General features: G+C 41.6%; 1 protein-coding gene across 2 annotated transcripts in view; it reads left to right on the top strand.

Annotated features, from left to right (window-relative positions):
- Positions 1-14,873, top strand: part of POU2AF1 (POU class 2 homeobox associating factor 1) — a 305,111-nt gene that overhangs the window by 247,271 nt on the left and 42,967 nt on the right. The window contains exon 2 of one of the 2 annotated variants that reach the window (XM_078683958.1): positions 13,717-13,859. In XM_078683958.1, the coding sequence (XP_078540084.1) occupies positions 13,717-13,859 (143 nt within the window). Of the gene's footprint in view, positions 1-13,716; positions 13,869-14,873 lie in introns of both variants that reach the window. The other variant, XM_078683957.1, reaches the window with a different exon arrangement.

Genomic DNA, 14,873 nt, shown 5'->3' on the forward strand with positions numbered 1-14,873 from the left:
AAAAGATTTGCTATGTGGCGACATATTTACAACTTGATGCATCTAGGCAGATGTGTCATGCTGTAAAGTCCCGTGCCACATGAAACCGATGCAGCAGTGATGCAAAAGATGCACCATGTTGCAAGACAGGCCTCACTTCATCTCCAACAAGATAAGAAGCTGAATCTTCTGTAAATGTCAAAATTGTTGTATACACTGCTGAACTTCTGTGTACTCTTTGATATGCTAGACTCCATCTGCACTATGAGATACCTAAGCAAAGGAAACACAGGTGATGTGATTGTGAAATGAGGAAAAGAAACTCCACATTTTTCAATTACATCACCTGTGTTTCCTAAGTTTACGAATGACATTGTGCAGATGAGGTTTAGGCCTGTCCACGGACACAGAAGAGGTCTGGCCTTTGTTCAAGAGTGAAGTGGACATGACTCACTTCATTGGTAGGCCTGGACATGTATTATCTCCTCTGTATTCTTCAACAAGCCTAAATTTCATCTGCAACCCTGAGTAGGCCTCACCTCAAACAAACCTCTGGATAGGCCACACCTTATTGTCATCCTGAATCAATCATTTAAAATGTTAAGGACAGATTTATGATAGGTTTGTGCCTCTTTTCCGCTGCTGTACGTCACTTTTGTGACGCAGCGGCGGTGCAAAAGATTTGCTATGTTGTGACATATTTACAACTTGATGCATCTAGGCAGATGTGTCATGCTGTAAAGTCCTGTGCCACATGAAACCTGCGTCAGTTTTCATATAGGTGTTTTGTTGCAGGGTATGCATTTATTTGCATGAAAGCCCTGTAAAACTAACACAGTGAAATTTAGAAGATTTCACTGAGTCAGCTTTATAGCATTGCTGAATCAAATCCTTATGCCTGTTTGAAACAGGCATAAGGAGTGATGCACCATGCAATGTGTGGCTTGCTCCTGTGCATTGCAGTAGACATGTCGCGCTTACGACGTGATTCCTGCAATGTGCTGCTTTTGCGGCACAGATGCGTGACGCATCTGTGCTGTTTTTGCTCAATGGTGCTCCGCATTGTAAATGCGGCACACCATGGGTGGCAGAGCAGCGGTGCACATTAACTGGTGCATCTCTGGGGATGCGTCAGTTAACATAAATCTGCCCCTCTCTGTGTTATTCCACATGTTTTAATCTTATTTTGAACATTCACTCACATTCTCTAAGAAACTCTTCTTTGTTATTCTTCTACTCTCCTTTTTTTCTTTCACTTCCTTATCTATTTTGTTTTTCACAATTATACCCTCTTCCATCTTTTCTTCGGTAAATAGATCTATTAAACAGTATCTCTGGTTTACTCCCTATAGCTGTCTTTCTTTTAACATTACTCTCTGTTTACTTCCCTTATACTTACTCTTCTTTTTTTTAAAAAAATGTTTTGGTTCGCTCCCGGTTCGCGTACCGGGGAGCGAACCGGGAAGCGAACCAAAAGAAATAGAGGTTGCCAGAGTGCTAAACATTCTGGCAATTTTTTTATAAAGGGGAGGTAGTTCTGAAAAGAACTTTTTTTTAATGTTTTTGTTGTTTTATATATTTTTTTTATTTTTCTGAAAATTTTTTGTTTTTCTTGTATTTTTTGAACAATTTTATGTTTTTTTTGGTTTTTTTGGGGGGAAACAACAAAAAACAGGTATTAGAAAGGGCTCAACAGGAGCAACATTTTTTTTATTTTTTGGGGCGTTTTGAGCACTTGTGGTTTTCATATGCTCTGTTTATCAAATTAATACTCATATTTGCACATGAGAGTAAGTTACCACAATAAAGACACACTATCTTCATGTGCACAAAATTTTCTTGAATGTTTGGCACTGTTTCCCATGCCTCTGGCCCCGACAGAGTTACCTGTGCCGATCTACTGGCCACAGGAGTTGGTGGGTTGTCTTGGAGGTCACGCATCTCTGCCATGCTGTAATTCAGTGGATGCCACCTCTGCATATGACGGTGCATAGTATAGTTGCCGAAACTATACTTTTTATCTGTGCCTCTAGATAAATCTTCTTTGCATATGAGGCATGTCACATAGCGAGCATTCACTTTTTTTTGTCCTTGAGGAAAAGAAAACAACTGCCAAAAAAAACTATTTTTGTGGTGAGATATCCGGGGCTCCTCACGTAAAAACTGTCTTGGCTGTACTTCCTCTTCCTCTTCTTCATCCTCTTCCTCCTCTGTGTTGGGAAGGAACTGTGGAGGTGGTCCTCTCTTCCTTGGTGGTGGTGGTGGTGGTGGGGGTGCACCAGCTGCAGCTACTACTGAAGCCATTTTCTACTAAGCAAAATAGGTCTTCCTTTCACAAAGTTGAAAGTCAGAGTGAGAAAAAAGGTGGGGGCTTTCATCATTTTGGAAAAAAATAGTTCTAAACCAATGAAAAGTGTTATTTTTAGGTCACATGACCTAGCCTTACATCATTAGGAAACCAAAAGTGAAATGAACCAATGAAAAGTTTTATTAACAAGTCACATGACCTGTTACGCTTATGTTACGCGCTGCGGGCCGCGCCCCGGATTGCTTCCGGGGAGCTGCGCTTCGCGCCTCGGTTCGCGTACCGGAGCACTTCCGGGTGCGCCAACGCGGCGCGTCATAAGACGCATTACGCGACAGCGCGATACGTCGCGCTTCCGCGACGCGTCACGATGTTGATTTCTAACGTGGCAGTTGCGCTAACGGAACGTTTACCGGTTCGCGTACCGAGTCGCGGCACCAAATTGAGCTAACGGGAAGCTACCCGGTTCGCGGACCGGGAGCGAACCAAAACATAATAATACAATTTTTTTTTATTAATAAACATATAAAATATATTTTTGATTTAAAGAAGAATACATTTTAAAGCTTTTGATATTTGCTATTAAAAAACCATTGAAATTCACAGAAAAAACCATAGGTTATAGACCATATATAGTTAGGAATTAGCATTTAAGAAACCTTTTTTTTACTCACACAAAACCATTGAAATTCCATATATAGTTAGTTGTACTAACTATATATCACGCACCCGCAATCCACTGCTGATCATGTCACATATTACATCATTCATGACATGGTCAGTGACATCACTGATGACATCTCAAATGACATCACTGATGACATCACTGATGACATCTCAAATGACATCATTGATGATATCACTGATGACATCACTGATGACATCATTGATGACATCTCAAATGACATCACCGATGACATCACTGATGACATCACTGATCACATCTCAAAAGACATCACTGATGACATCACTGATGACATTATTCATGTGATAATACGATGAATCTCTTCAGACTCTAATAAAAATGTAGATACACTCAGTGTAAACAGACACTCACAGACTGTCACTCATCCATGGAGTTACTCACACACCTAGTCAGTCATGTAAAGAATCAATCACACCTCCATTTCCTCAACTATACAGTTATACACACCTTACTTATTCAAACATATACTAACACATATTTACTCTCTTATACAATCCCTGATACAAGTTCACAATGATCCATACAGCCACTCACACATTCACTGGCTCTTATGCATAGTTATTTATATATGTCAACTCTCACATGTACTGTGTTTTACATATGTACTTACTTTGACATGTAGCACTTAGATATCCATTCACTCACCAATACACTCATGCACACAGTCAACTGCCCATTCAGCTGTTTCCACATGCACTTTTGAACCCATACATCTAGTGAATCAACTGCTCACACATCTATGCACAGAGTTATACACCTCCCAGCCACCCACACACACACTCAGTCTCCCATACAAATACTTAGGCAATCAACCAATAACCCATATAGTTACTCATATAGCTACTGATCAACACATGCAGCAGTTTACAGAACAACAGACATAATGATGCACAAATTAAGACAGTTTAGTCACTAACCCATGCACTCAGTGAGACACATTTAATCAGTCACTCATACAGTCAGTCATGCACCTAATAAATCCTTCATCCAGACACTTATAAATCCACTCATTCTTCAATATGTAAGACATATTTTAACTTTACAGAAACATACAGTCACTGGATGTTGTCATCAGTGATGTCATCAGTGATGTCATTTGAGATGTCGTCAGTGATGTCATCAGTGATGTCATTTGAGATGTCATCAGTGATGTCATCAGTGATGTCACTGACCATGTCATGAATGATGTAATATGTGACATGATCAGCAGTGGATTGCGGGTGCGTGATATATAGTTAGTACAACTAACTATATATGGAATTTCAATGGTTTTGTGTGAGTAAAAAAAGGTTTCTTAAATGCTAATTCCTAACTATATATGGTCTATAACCTATGGTTTTTTCAGTGAATTTTCAAGGTTTTGTAAATGCTAATTCCTAACTATATATGGTCTATAACCTATGTTTTTTTCTGTGAATATATATATATATATATATATATATATATATATATATATATATATATATATATATATATATATATATATTACCTACTGGCGATAGCCAGTAGGTATATATAGTTAGGATTTTTTTCCTATGGGATTTTTGAAAATTCTATGTTGAATAACTTTGGCGTTTGAGGACAGAATTGGCTGAAATTTTCAGGAAAATGGAACATTTTGTTTCTGAGCAGCCCCTGAAAATTTGGGGGGGTTTCGTCAAGGGGGGGCCGAGAAAAAAGGGGGGTCCCAAAACATGTTTTTCCCATGCAATTTTCCATAGGGCGGTTGGCCTCACTTTTAGCCTGAACGGCTGAATGGATTTACACCAAACTTGGCAAAATTGTAGGGACTGGTAGCCCGATGTGCCTTTGCTATGTCTCAAGATATAGGCTCCAGTGGTTTTTACGAAAATTAACTTTGAAAAATATATATTGGGCTACATTGGGCTATATATATGTTGGAGCCCAAATGTAGCCCAATGTAGCCCAATGTAGCCCAATGTAGCCCAATGTAGCCCAAAGATGGCCACCAGAGACAAAAAAAACAAATGTAGCCCAAATATCAGCCAGATGTAGCCCAACTATAGCCCAATGACAGAATGTCCCAGAGTGTTCTAAAGAACAACTAGAGTGCTAACAGTCCTACTTATTACAAAGGTATGACACACCTGAAGCCATCTTGATTGGAATAAAGTGGTAACTCTTAAAACATTTAATTTAAAAAGGAACAAAATGAGGGGGTTCATTTTGCCATAGAAAGTATGATTAGCGAATATATGACGAAATCCCGCATACCATCAGTCCGCAAAAAAAATCCCGCATGTACTATTAGGCCGCAAATTAAAATAACGAAAACTTTTAGAACGAATATGCCTTTAGCATACACTAAACAACTAAACTACCCTAAACCCTAAAACACTACCCCCAGCATGACCCTACACTACACAAACAGTACAACACTACCCTAAACCCTAAAACACTACCCCCAGCATGACCCTACACTACACAAACACTACAACACTACCCTAAACCCTAAAACACTACCCCCAGCATGACCCTACACTACGCAAACACTACAACACTACCCAAAACCCTAAAACACTACACCCCAGCATGACCCTACACTACGCAAACACTACAACACTACCCTAAACCCTAAAACACTACCCCCAGCATGACCCTACACTACACAAACACTACAACACAACCCTAAACCCTAAAACACTACCCCCAGCATGACCCTACACTACGCAAACACTACAACACAACCCTAAACTCTAAAACACTACCCCCAGCATGACCCTACACTACGCAAACACTACAACACTACCCTAAACCCTAAAACACTACCCCCAGCATGACCCTACACTACGCAAACACTACAACACTACCCAAAACCCTAAAACACTACACCCCAGCATGACCCTACACTACGCAAACACTACAACACTACCCTAAAACACTACCCCCAGCATGACCCTACACTACGCAAACACTACAACACTACCCAAAACCCTAAAACACTACACCCCAGCATGACCCTACACTACGCAAACACTACAACACTACCCTAAACCCTAAAACACTACCCCCAGCATGACCCTACACTATGCAAACACTACAACACTACCCTAAACCCTAAAACACTACCCCCAGCATGACCCTACACTACGCAAACACTACAACACTACCCTAAACCCTAAAACACTACCCCCAGCATGACCCTACACTATGCAAACACTACAACACTACCCTAAACCCTAAAACACTACCCCCAGCATGACCCTACACTACGCAAACACTACAACACTACCCTAAACCCTAAAACACTACCCCCAGCATGACCCTACACTACGCAAACACTACAACACTACCCAAAACCCTAAAACACTACCCCCAGCATGACCCTACACTAGAGCAGAATAAATAGTAGAGCAGATGGTGGAACTGATCTCAGCGCCAGGATACCCGCTGGGTGACAGCTGCGCTTAATAAGCATTAAAATACATACATACATACATACACTACGCAAACACTACAACACTACCCAAAACCCTAAAACACTACCCCCCAGCATGACCCTACACTACGCAAACACTACAACACTACCCAAAACCCTAAAACACTACACCCCAGCATGACCCTACACTACGCAAACACTACAACACTACCCAAAACCCTAAAACACTACACCCCAGCATGACCCTACACTACGCAAACACTACAACACTACCCAATACCCTAAAACACTACCCCCAGCATGACCCTACACTACGCAAACACTACAACACTACCCTAAACCCTAAAATACTACACCCCAGCATGACCCTACACTACGCAAACACTACAACACTACCCAAAACCCTAAAACACTACCCCCAGCATGACCCTACACTACGCAAACACTACAACACTATCCTAAACCCTAAAACACTACGCCCAGCATGACCCTACACTACGCAAACACTACAACACTACCCTAAACCCTAAAACACTAGCCCCAGCATGACCCTACACTACGCAAACACTACAACACAACCCTAAACCCTAAAACACTACCCCCAGCATGACCCTACACTAAACAACCACCACAACTCTACACTACACTAACACAACACTACACTACACAACACTACACTACACTACACAATCACTAACCCACGAAAAAATTGTAGGGACTGGTAGCCCGATGTGCCTTTGCTATGTCTCAAGATATAGGCTCCAGTGGTTTTTACGAAAATTAACTTTGAAAAATATATATTGGGCTACATTGGGCTATATATATGTTGGAGCCCAAATGTAGCCCAATGTAGCCCAATGTAGCCCAATGTAGCCCAATGTAGCCCAAAGATGGCCACCAGAGACAAAAAAACAAATGTAGCCCAAATATCAGCCAGATGTAGCCCAACTATAGCCCAATGACAGAATGTCCCAGAGTGTTCTAAAGAACAACTAGAGTGCTAACAGTCCTACTTATTACAAAGGTATGACACACCTGAAGCCATCTTGATTGGAATAAAGTGGTAACTCTTAAAACATTTAATTTAAAAAGGAACAAAATGAGGGGGTTCATTTTGCCATAGAAAGTATGATTAGCGAATATATGACGAAATCCCGCATACCATCAGTCCGCAAAAAAAATCCCGCATGTACTATTAGGCCGCAAATTAAAATAACGAAAACTTTTAGAACGAATATGCCTTTAGCATACACTAAACAACTAAACTACCCTAAACCCTAAAACACTACCCCCAGCATGACCCTACACTACACAAACAGTACAACACTACCCTAAACCCTAAAACACTACCCCCAGCATGACCCTACACTACACAAACACTACAACACTACCCTAAACCCTAAAACACTACCCCCAGCATGACCCTACACTACGCAAACACTACAACACTACCCAAAACCCTAAAACACTACACCCCAGCATGACCCTCCACTACGCAAACACTACAACACTACCCTAAACCCTAAAACACTACCCCCAGCATGACCCTACACTACACAAACACTACAACACAACCCTAAACCCTAAAACACTACCCCCAGCATGACCCTACACTACGCAAACACTACAACACAACCCTAAACCCTAAAACACTACCCCCAGCATGACCCTACACTACGCAAACACTACAACACTACCCTAAACCCTAAAACACTACCCCCAGCATGACCCTACACTACGCAAACACTACAACACTACCCAAAACCCTAAAACACTACACCCCAGCATGACCCTACACTACGCAAACACTACAACACTACCCTAAAACACTACCCCCAGCATGACCCTACACTACGCAAACACTACAACACTACCCAAAACCCTAAAACACTACACCCCAGCATGACCCTACACTACGCAAACACTACAACACTACCCTAAACCCTAAAACACTACCCCCAGCATGACCCTACACTATGCAAACACTACAACACTACCCTAAACCCTAAAACACTACCCCCAGCATGACCCTACACTACGCAAACACTACAACACTACCCTAAACCCTAAAACACTACCCCCAGCATGACCCTACACTATGCAAACACTACAACACTACCCTAAACCCTAAAACACTACCCCCAGCATGACCCTACACTACGCAAACACTACAACACTACCCTAAACCCTAAAACACTACCCCCAGCATGACCCTACACTACGCAAACACTACAACACTACCCAAAACCCTAAAACACTACCCCCAGCATGACCCTACACTAGAGCAGAATAAATAGTAGAGCAGATGGTGGAACTGATCTCAGCGCCAGGATACCCGCTGGGTGACAGCTGCGCTTAATAAGCATTAAAATACATACATACATACATACACTACGCAAACACTACAACACTACCCAAAACCCTAAAACACTACCCCCCAGCATGACCCTACACTACGCAAACACTACAACACTACCCAAAACCCTAAAACACTACACCCCAGCATGACCCTACACTACGCAAACACTACAACACTACCCAAAACCCTAAAACACTACACCCCAGCATGACCCTACACTACGCAAACACTACAACACTACCCAATACCCTAAAACACTACCCCCAGCATGACCCTACACTACGCAAACACTACAACACTACCCTAAACCCTAAAATACTACACCCCAGCATGACCCTACACTACGCAAACACTACAACACTACCCAAAACCCTAAAACACTACCCCCAGCATGACCCTACACTACGCAAACACTACAACACTATCCTAAACCCTAAAACACTACGCCCAGCATGACCCTACACTACGCAAACACTACAACACTACCCTAAACCCTAAAACACTAGCCCCAGCATGACCCTACACTACGCAAACACTACAACACAACCCTAAACCCTAAAACACTACCCCCAGCATGACCCTACACTAAACAACCACCACAACTCTACACTACACTAACACAACACTACACTACACAACACTACACTACACTACACAATCACTAACCCACGAAAAAATTAACACAAACCCACTTACCTCTCTCGTCATCGTGGTTTTCACAACGCAAATGCATTTACCATACATGTCTTTAAAACGTAATTCTTTGTAAAGGCATGCGCGATAAATGCACATGCGTTTTGAAAAAATGCGGGATAATGGTATGCGAGGTCAATGACCTTGCGGGATAATGGTATGCGGACTGAAAGTCTGCGGGATAAAAAATGCGGGAAAATGGCTGCAAACCATGATTAGCAGCAGACTTCCCTGGTGAGCACTAGCTTTACTACAGTGATCTAATGAGCAACTAGAGTGCTAACATTCAGAAGTTATGGCAAATGTGTGACACATCTGAATGCCTTCTTGATAGAACCAAAGTAAACAAGCATTGAAAATGCAATAGATCTCGCCCTCGTTTAAGTTAAAGCCATTCTGTTTGTAATGAGGTGGCTTTTTAGCTTTGCTTTTATTAGTGTTTTTAAAACTTTCATGTAAATAACATGCATATGTATGCATATATGTATATGTATGCATGCATTTATATTTATATAGATATGCAGATTATATATGTTTATATATGTATTTTACCTACTGGCGATAGCCAGTGGGTATATATAGTTAGGATTTTTTCTCTATGGGATTTCTGAAAATTCTATGTCTAATAACTTTGGCGTTTGTGGACGGAATTGGCTGAAATTTTCAGGAAAATGCCACATTTCATTTCTAAGCAGCCCCTGAAAATTTGGGGGGGTTTCGTCAATGGGGGGGCGAGAAAAAAGGGGGGTCCCAAAACGCGTTTTTCCCATTCATTTTTCCATAGGGCGGTTGGACTCACTTTTAGCTCGAACGGCTGAATAGATTTACATGAAACTTGGCAAAATTGTAGATATGGTTTGCCCGACGTGCCTTTGCTATGTCTCAATATATGTGCTCCAGTGGATTTTGAGAAATTAACGTTTAAAGAAATATATATATCTGTGACAGCGCTCCGGTTAGCGCCCCGGTTCGCGTACCTGACGGGTAACGGAACTTCGCGAAGCGAAGCTGATTGGCTCTCCGGTGTCTGTCAACATTCTAAACAGTCCGGAGCGGCCGCCATCTTGTCTCTCGGTATGATCGAGAGACAAGATGTGGTGAAAAACGAAGGGGGAAATGAAGGAAAGGGGGCAAGGTAGACCACTCCTGACCCCCTAGGATTGATGAGGGGGATATTAAAGTGCCCCGCGGGGCAAAAAATAAAAACAATTTTTTTTTTTGCGATTTTACGCCGTAGAGGCGCGTCCCGGTACGCGAACTGGGCAGCTCACCGGGCAGCTAACCGGGCAGCTAACCGGCAGCGTAGCTGTCAACATTGTAAACAGTCCGGAGCGGCCGCCATCTTGTCTCTCGGTAGGTTCGAGAGACAAGATGTGGTGAAAAAAGAAGGGGGAAATGAAGGAAAGGGGGCAAGGTAAACCCCTCCTGACCCCCTAGGATTGATGAGGGGGATATTAAAGTCCCCCGTGATTTTTCGCGGTAGAGGCGCTTCCCAGTACGCGAACCGGGCAGCTAACCGGCAGCGTAGCGGGAGTCCGCCATCTTGTGTTTTTGGAGCGTCCGGTTCGCGTACCGGGTAGCGTCCCGGTAAGTGTAACAAGGGGAAAACCAAGAGAAACAGTAAAAAAAAAATTAAGGGAATAGATTTCCAGCAAACTTGGCAAAATTGTAGGGACTGTTTGTTTGATGTGCCTTTGCAAGGCCTCAAGATATGTGCACGTGTGGATTTTGTCTAATTAAGTTTAAAAAAAATATATATATCTGTAAGCGTGCTCCGGCACGCTTACGTTACGGGTTTTGTTTGCGCTGCAGAGCCGATACGTCACGGTTATGCGACGCATCATGAGGCGTCTCACGTGGCTACGTGATACGTCACGTAATAAAGAATATATTTTACAGCTATAGATATTAGCTTTTAAAAAACCAATGAAATTCACTGAAAAAACCATAGGTTATAGACCATATATAGTTAGGAATTTGCATTTACAAAACCTTGAAAATTTACTGAAAAAACCATAGGTTAGAGACCATATATAGTTAGCTGGACATTTTATTGACATAAAACCAATGAAATTCCATATATAGTTAGTTGCACTAACTATATATCGCGCACCCGCAATCCACTGCTGATGATGTCACATATTACATCATTCATGACATGGTCAGTGACATCACTGATGACATCACTGATGACATCTCAAATGACATCTCAAATGACATCACTGATGACATCATGACACACCAATACCAGTTACTACATACGCACTCACTGATTCCTACGTCTACACACACATTCACTCATTCACCCATACAATCACTCATACATACAGTCACTCATTATTACAACACTATCATATGCACTCATACACCTATGCAGACACTCACACACTGCCACTCATCCATGGAGTTACTCACACACCTAGTCAGTCCTGTAAAGAATCAATCACACTTCCATTTCCTCATCTATACAGTTAAACACAGAACACCATACTTCAGTGACATCACTGATGACATCACTGATGACATCTCAAATGACATCACTGATGACATCTCAAATGACATCACTGATGACATCATGACACACCAATACCAGTTACAACATACGCACTCACTGATTCCTACGTCTACACACACATTCACTCATTCACCCATACAATCACTCATACATACAGTCACTCATTATTACAACACTATCATATGCACTCATACACCTAGTCAGTCCTGTGAAGAATCAATCACACTTTGATTTCCTCATCTATACAGTTAAACACAGAACACCATACTTTTCACACATATACTAACACATACTTACTCTCTTATACAATCACTGATACAAGTACACATTGATATGGACAGAGTCACACACCTCCCAGCCAGCCACACACACACTCAGTCTTCCATACATCCACTCATTCTTCAATATGTAAAACATATTTAAACTTTACAAAAACACACAGACACTAGATGATGTCATCAGTGATGTCATTTGAGATGTCATCAGTGATGTCATCAGTGATGTCACTGACCATGTCATGAATGATGTAATATGTGACATCATCAGCAGTGGATTGCGGGTGCGCGATATATAGTTAGTGCAACTAACTATATATGGAATTTCATTGGTTTTATGTCAATAAAATGTCCAGCTAACTATATATGGTCTCTAACCTATGGTTTTTTCAGTGAATATATATATATATATATATATATATGTGTGTGTGTGTGTGTGTGTGTGTATTTTTTTCTTTTCAAACAGTGGCATAACTTCATTCAGATTTCGATCCCAAGAAAAAGACTTTGCTAAAAATGTATGATGAGCACATTTCCATGAAGGATCGACATAAAAATGTCAGACAGAACATTCTGGAAAATATGCATCGAAGGCTGACATGCGAAGAGCCCATGAATCTTTCCTGAATATTCATGCTAAATGCCATGATTCATTAATTTTCTTTGTGTTTGGAATTGAATTGCTGCCCGACCAGGGTTGCGTAGAGGCCCCCTCCACAAATGTAGCGGTGTCCAGCGTGTTACTTAACATTGCGATATGGAGCTTTGTGGTTTCTGCATCAAAATGAGAAAAACAGACCTCCCGTAACCAGTAACCAACACAGAAACCTACTGAGGTACTTGAATTTTAATAATGTGGTAATAGCAGCCGCAGTGAATACAAACTTACCTGTGAAAATAACTTCAAATACCAGGATGCATTTTGCTGATACGCCCAGTGGGCGAGCCTCAATGAACTGCTATTTAAGAGTTGCGGCATGCTCCCTTCCCGCATTTTGCCAAACACCTGTGATCAAGGGCGCGTGACGCCCGAAACGTGTAAGCATTAAAATATTGGCAAACAAATTCTGTGTGCTTGCTGGTCCTGAGCAGAGCTGCCTTGCAGAAATAAAGGATTACACAAGGTGTGTGACACTTCAAATATGGTGCTTTGTGTTTGGAATATATATATATATATATATTTTTTTTTCTTTTTTTTATATTTATATATATATATGTGTGTGTGTGTGTGTGTGTGTATTTTTTTCAAGAAAAAGACTTTGCTAAAAATGTATGATGAGCACATTTCCATGAAGGATCGACATAAAAATGTCAGATAGAACATTCTGGAAAATATGCATCGAAGGCTGACATGCGAAGAGCCCATGAATCTTTCCTGAATATTCATGCTTAATGCCATGATTCATGAATTTTCTTGCAGTTAAAACACTGTACAGCCTGTATTGAGTTAGATAATTAAGTTTTTTTAAAACGTTTTTTTCTAGCTGCGAGATCCGACCCCCAACCGCAGCGCCCATATCAAGGAGTCCGCGTGAAAGAACCAGTGAAAGAATTACTAAAGAGGAAGCGAGGGAATCTGAGCAGCGCCAACTGTTTCAACAGCCCGGATGCTGTCCCGGCAGCCACAGTAAGACCTGTCAGTTATTTGAGAAAACTCTTGTATATCTATGGCATAGTCTTCATTTATCCAGGGCAGAATTTTTTTGTACTGTTTCATATACACAAAGGTATTGGAATCAGGGCAGTAGCGAGCAGTTTTTTGAGTGATGGAACCGTTTATGGTTCTGGGGGCTGGTTTTGCAAGAGTGCTGCTATATTGGCCCCCTGCAACAAAAGAAACAGCAGTGATTCTCACTAGCACTCTTCCCTATTAATTTCCTTGGGCCGGTCCAACTGAATTGCCAGGGCTGGGTTTGTGGTCTCTGTCTGGCCCAGACTAGAGGGCTTTACATAAGGCACCAGTTATATTACACAACAACACATTCATATTTTGTAGGCACAGGGAGAGTAGGTGATTTTCCCAGAATCATAGGATGTTGAACCAATGGACGAGATTCAAACCTGGTTCCCTAGCACCAAAGTCAGCAGCTCTGTCCATAACCCACATCCCCTTCCCTAAAGTTGAATGGATGAATTTTTCTTACACAGACTTGAAGCTCCACCCTAATCACAAATCTATCCTGCAGGTCCAACCAACCAAATGAGTTTAAGAGCTCCAAATTTTAAAAGATTTTATTATAGCCTGCTGACAAGGATATACGGTTTTCTAAAGGCCTATAGCGAAGGAGAAGGCATGTATTAAAATGGAATCACCTGAGGCAGAAGGCATATAAGGTTATTTGAACATTTCTTCCATTGGGGGCATGGTGTCCTAAAGGGAGGAACAGAAAGAACAAGCTTTTGTAAATGCATTAGGTTTCGCCTGAGGCATGAATAATAAGAGGTGTTGGAGCAGTGTATGAGTGCAGCGGGAATTGTGTGAGTGCTCTCTGTGCAGGGTGAGTGGTGCAAGAATTAAGGTTGATAAGTGTCTGAGCGCAGTGTGAAAGTGCCTCAATGCATGGTAATTGATGTGTGTCCAGGGCATATGAGAATTGTTTGAGCATCCAGGGTGAGAGATGTTACCCTGTACAAGGTAAGA

The sequence above is a fragment of the Lissotriton helveticus genome, chromosome 3_1 (assembly GCF_964261635.1).
Source record: "Lissotriton helveticus chromosome 3_1, aLisHel1.1, whole genome shotgun sequence".
NCBI lineage: Eukaryota > Metazoa > Chordata > Amphibia > Caudata > Salamandridae > Lissotriton > Lissotriton helveticus.